General features: G+C 53.1%; 1 protein-coding gene across 1 annotated transcript; it reads left to right on the top strand.

Moving 5' to 3' along the window:
- The first annotated feature begins 685 nt into the window (after nucleotides 1-685).
- On the top strand, nucleotides 686-3,752 carry LOC147119259 (uncharacterized). Its single transcript, XM_085984927.1, has 2 exons — nucleotides 686-767; nucleotides 1,902-3,752. The coding sequence occupies exon 2, from the start codon at nucleotides 2,239-2,241 to the stop codon at nucleotides 3,637-3,639; it is 1,401 nt and encodes a 466-aa protein (XP_085841053.1). The 5' UTR covers nucleotides 686-767; nucleotides 1,902-2,238; the 3' UTR covers nucleotides 3,640-3,752.
- Nucleotides 3,753-6,067: the final 2,315 nt, after the last annotated feature.

Below are 6,067 nucleotides of genomic sequence, written 5' to 3'. Positions count from 1 at the left end.
TAAGATCCCAACCTGAATCATTAACGTAATCCCCAACCCCAACCCCTAACCACAGTCATCATGTCTATCACTGATCCCTAAAGTGCCCAGACTCAATAGTGATTGTGATGTCAACGGGAGTGCAGAAGTCAACGGCCATGTTATTTTTTAGTATATAACTTGCCAAGGCTTCTTCAGCAGCACCTCCCAAACCTGTGATCTCTTCCACCTAGAAGGACAAGGGCAACAGGCGCATGGGAACACCATCCCCTCCAAGTCACATAGCATCCTGACTTGCAAGTATATCGCTGTTCCTTCATCGTTGCTTGGTCAAAATCCTGGAACTCCCTCCCTAACAGCACTGTGGGAGTACCTTCACCACACGGACTGCAGCAGTTCAAGAAGGCGGCTCACGACCACTTTTTTAAGGGCAATTAGGGATGGGCAATAAATGCTGGCCTTGCCAGCGACGCCCACATCCCATGAAAGAATTTTTAAAAATGTTTCCTCGCCTCACTTCCTGGTCCAAATGCGCCTCCTCTGTTCCTCAACCGCTCCATTCACCCAAAACCCACAGTATTATTTAGAGGACAGGCCGCTGATACGCGTAAAAAATAATCAATTATCAGGAATTGCTTCACATCCTCAATGGCGGCAGTGGGTACCCAGAATGCCGCGCGGTTGAGAATACGCCCTATCTGAGTGACGGGGGCCTGGTGCGCAGGCGCAGTAGAGCCGGGTCCCTGGGCCGCCTGGAGGAAGATGGCGGTCGGGACAGAGCGGACGCGGTAGGAGAGGGCAGGCGGACGCGGTGGGAGAATAAACCACAAGGCCGGCTTTATAATAAAGGGGCTGCGGCCTTAGAGCCAAATAACAGCCCCCGGGGCCGGGCTTCTTCCAGCTGCGGGGCGGTGGCTGTGAGGCTTTCTCCCGGTGATAGAAGGAGGAAGTGGAGCCGCGGGTGGGCTGGGAAGCTTCATAAACACCCGGTGTAGGCCTCAGGCCCCGAATTAGAGCCCACAGGCCCCGGGTTTACCCCGCGGGGACAAGCCCGGCCGCCCGGGTCACTGGCCGCCATCTTGGGCAGGGCAGGATTTTTTAATTGGTTTCTGGGATGTGGCGTCGCTGGCAAGGCCGGCATTTATTGCCCATCACTAGTTGTCCTGGAGAAGGTGGTGGTGAGCCGCCTTCTTGAACCGCTGCAGTCCGTGTGGTGAAGGTCGTCACCGTTTGTTACAACTGAGTGACTTGCTGGGCCATTTCAGAGGGTGGTTAAGAGTCAACCACATTGCTGTGGGTCTGGAATCACATATAGGCCAGACCGGGTAAGGACGGCAGATTTCCTTCCCGAAAGGACATTAGTGAACCAGATGGGTTTTTACGACAAACTGATAGTTTCATGGTCACCATTACTGATATTAGCTTTTTGTTCCAGATTTATTAAATTAACTGAATTTAAATTCCTCAGCTGCCGTGGGGCGATTTGAACTCACGTCTCTGGATCATTATTCCAAGCCTCTGGATTACTAGTCCAGTGATATTACCAATATGCTACTGTCCCCATATGCGCATGCACGCCATCTTGGTACAGGAACAGAGAGTGGGCGGGACTTCAGGGTCCCAGTGACCAGGCGAGACAGTCATTGACTCATTGATTTTATTCTCACTCTGCACACAGCGGGTGTAGAACTGAACCCAACCAGAGTAGAGGGAGGGGGAAAACTGGGAGTGGAGGAAAGAAATGTTGGAGATGGTGCGGTGGGTTTGGATTTCAGCACAGGGAGGAGGGAGAGTGTGTGGGACGGGGATTTACAGCTCTGGGGGAACAAGAGAGGAGAGAATGTTCCATAGAAACTAGAATTGTCTGTTCTGAATTTCTATCCTGTACTTACAGTGATGGCTTTTGTAAACTCCTTTTACAGGGTGTTAGAAGGGGAGGATTTACAGACGGGAAACTCAAACCAAACATCAGAACAAGATCTGACAGAGTCGCTCAATTCATCAGGACCCGAATATCATCAGCCTTTTTCTCTGTTCTGTCTGTGGGAAAAGATTTCAAACACTGACTGGTAAAGCACCAAGACACACACCCGAGTGAGAGTGTTCCAGTGCACTGGCTGTGGAAAGAGCTTTAACCAGTTACACAGCCTGAAAAATCATTGCACCATTCACAGCAGGGAGAAACCGTACACGTGTTCTGTGTGTGATCGAGGCTTCAACCGATTGTCTAACCTGGAGGAACACAAGGACACCCGCACCATGGAGAAACCGTGGAAATGTGGGGACTGTGGGAAGGGATTCAATTGCCCGTCTGAGCTGGAAACTCATCGACGCAGTCACACCGGGGAGAGACCATTCACCTGCTCCATGTGTGGGAAGGGATTCGCTCGCTTATCCCACCTCACTGATCATCAACTTGTTCACACTGATAAGAGACCTTTTAAATGTTCTAAGTGTGAACTGAGCTTTAAAAGTGCAAGTGGTCTGCGAAGACACCAGCGCACTCACACCGGACAGAGGCCGTTCACCTGCTCCGTGTGTGGGAAGGAATTCGCTCGCTCATCCCAACTCACTGATCATCAACTTGTTCACACTGATGAGAGACCGTTTAAATGTTCTGACTGTGAGAAGAGCTTTAAAAGCAAAAGGAAACTGATACAACACGAACGCACTCACACCGGGAATTGGCCGTTCAGCTGCTCCGTGTGTGGGAAGGGATTCACTAATTCATCCGACCTGCTGACACACCAGCGAGTTCACACTGACGAGAGACCTTTTAAATGCTCGGACTGCAGGAAGTGCTATAAAAGTTCTGGGGAACTGATGTGCCATCAACGTGTTCACACTGACGAGAGACCATTCAAGTGCTCTCACTGCGGGACTGGGTTCAAGCGATCATCTGACCTCACTGTACACCAGCGCACTCACACTGACGAGAGACCTTTTAAATGCTCGGACTGTGGGAAGTGCTATAAAAGTTCTGGGGAACTGATGTGCCATCAACGTGTTCACACTGACGAGAGACCGTTCAGATGCTCTCACTGTGGGACTGGGTTCAGGCAATTATCTAAACTCACTGTACACCAGCGCACCCACACTGGAGAGAGACCGTTCACCTGCACCGTGTGTGGGAAGGGATTCACTTCTTCATCCCACCTCACTGATCATCAACTTGTTCACACTGATGAGAGACCGTTTAAATGTTCTGACTGTGAGAAGAGCTTTAAAAGCAAAAGGATACTGATACAACATGAACGCACTCACACTAGGGATTGGCTGTTCACCTGCTCCGTGTGTGGGAAGAGATTCACTAATTCATCCACCCTATTGAGACACCAGCCAGTTCACACTGGGGAGAGGCCGTTCACCTGCTCCGTGTGTGGGAAGGGATTCACTCAGTCATCCCACCTCACTGATCATCAACTTGTTCACACTGATGAGAGACCTTTTAAATGTTCTGACTGTGAGAAGAGCTTTAAAAGCAAAAGGAAACTGATACAACATGAACGCACTCACACTAGGGATTGGCTGTTCACCTGCTCCGTGTGTGGGAAGAGATTCACTAATTCATCCACCCTGCTGAGACACCAGCAAGTTCACAAGTCACTGCAGGGGTTGGATTCTGCTGTTGTTGCTGCTGTTAATCACATCCAGGACTGAACCATGTTCATTTTGATAGTTGGGGTTTATTTCTGATGAGGTTAATGACCCCTATAACTGGGCTGGTGTTTAATATTCTGGATATGTGTCAAATAAATCAGCTTTGTTTTCAATGCATTTTTGTAGATTTTCTTCCTTCCCACCTGAGTGTTTAGCATCACCTGGCTGCAGCTCCGAAAGGACAATCTGGGGGAGGATCGTACGGTGGGAACAGAACTTCAGCCTGGGCACAGTCCTTCAGGGTCACACTGAGAGGGGCAAACGGCACTTTGGTCTTCCTCGTCTCTGCACTGACAGCAAATTCCCCGTGCGGGCTAATCTCGAGGTGTGTGAGAAATGTGTCCCAGCCGCTCTCTTCCATGGTTCAGAGCTCCTAGGCACGGAGCGGAAGGCTCCTTTACAACTGTGTTTAGAGTCAGGAAGAACGGCGAATGCTGGGACTGTGCTGTCAAATCAGAGATTGGGGTCAAACTGCGGTCAGTTCCTGACTGAAAGTGAAACGTATGAGCGCCTCATGACTCTCCGGCTCACCCTAGCCCAGAACCAGTGTGCTACGGTCATCAGTGCGTACACCCCAACACTGACACCCTAGCCCGGAACCAGTGTGCTACGGTCATCAGTGCGTACACCCCAACACTGACACCCTAGCCCGGAACCAGTGTGCTTCGGTCATCAGTGCGTACGCCCCAACACTGACACCCTAGCCCGGAACCAGTGTGCTTCGGTCAACAGTGCGTACGCCCCAACACTGACACCCTAGCCCGGAACCAGTGTGCTTCGGTCATCAGTGCGTACGCCCCAACACTGACACCCTAGCCCGGAACCAGTGTGCTTCGGTCATCAGTGCGTACACCCCAACACTGACACCCTAGCCCGGAACCAGTGTGCTTCGGTCATCAGTGCGTACGCCCCAACACTGACACCCTAGCCCGGAACCAGTGTGCTATGGTCATCAGTGCGTACGCCCCAACACTGACACCCTAGCCCGGAACCAGTGTGCTTCGGTCATCAGTGCGTACGCCCCAACACTGACACCCTAGCCCGGAACCAGTGTGCTTTGGTCATCAGTGCGTACACCCCAACACTGACACCCTAGCCCGGAACCAGTGTGCTTTGGTCATCAGTGCGTACACCCCAACACTGACACCCTAGCCCAGAACCAGTGTGCTTCGGTCATCAGTGCGTACACCCCAACACTGACACCCTAGCCCGGAACCAGTGTGCTTCGGTCATCAGTGCGTACACCCCAACACTGACACCCTAGCCCGGAACCAGTGTGCTTCGGTCATCAGTGCGTACACCCCAACACTGGCACCCTAGCCCGGAACCAGTGTGCTATGGTCATCAGTGCGTACACCCCAACACTGGCACCCTAGCCCGGAACCAGTGTGCTTCGGTCATCAGTGCGTACACCCCAACACTGACACCCTAGCCCAGAACCAGTGTGCTTCGGTCATCAGTGCGTACACCCCAACACTGACACCCTAGCCCGGAACCAGTGTGCTACGGTCATCAGTGCGTACGCCCCAACACTGACACCCTAGCCCGGAACCAGTGTGCTTCGGTCATCAGTGCGTACGCCCCAACACTGACACCCTAGCCCGGAACCAGTGTGCTTCGGTCAACAGTGCGTACGCCCCAACACTGACACCCTAGCCCGGAACCAGTGTGCTTCGGTCATCAGTGCGTACGCCCCAACACTGACACCCTAGCCCGGAACCAGTGTGCTTTGGTCATCAGTGCGTACACCCCAACACTGACACCCTAGCCCGGAACCAGTGTGCTTCGGTCATCAGTGCGTACACCCCAACACTGACACCCTAGCCCAGAACCAGTGTACTTCGGTCATCAGTGCGTACACCCCAACACTGACACCCTAGCCCGGAACCAGTGTGCTCCGGTCATCAGTGCGTACACCCCAACACTGACACCCTAGCCCGGAACCAGTGTGCTACGGTCATCAGTGCGTACACCCCAACACTGACACCCTAGCCCGGAACCAGTGTGTGCTTCGGTCATCAGTGCGTACGCCCCAACACTGACACCCTAGCCCGGAACCAGTGTGCTTCGGTCATCAGTGCGTACACCCCAACACTGACACCCTAGCCCGGAACCAGTGTGCTACGGTCATCAGTGCGTACACCCCAACACTGACACCCTAGCCCGGAACCAGTGTGCTACGGTCATCAGTGCGTACACCCCAACACTGACACCCTAGCCCGGAACCAGTGTGCTTCGGTCATCAGTGCGTACACCCCAACACTGGCACCCTAGCCCGGAACCAGTGTGTGCTTCGGTCATCAGTGCGTACGCCCCAACACTGACACCCTAGCCCGGAACCAGTGTGCTACGGTCATCAGTGCGTACACCTCAACACTGACACCCTAGCCCGGAACCAGTGTGCTACGGTCATCAGTGCGTACACCCC

Source organism: Somniosus microcephalus, chromosome 4 (genome assembly GCF_052327205.1).
Source record: "Somniosus microcephalus isolate GS21.2 chromosome 4, FLI_Smic_1.0, whole genome shotgun sequence".
Taxonomy (NCBI): Eukaryota; Metazoa; Chordata; class Chondrichthyes; order Squaliformes; family Somniosidae; genus Somniosus; species Somniosus microcephalus.
The sequence above is the reverse complement of the archived record's forward strand: the minus strand, read 5'-3'. Positions and strand labels throughout refer to the sequence as shown.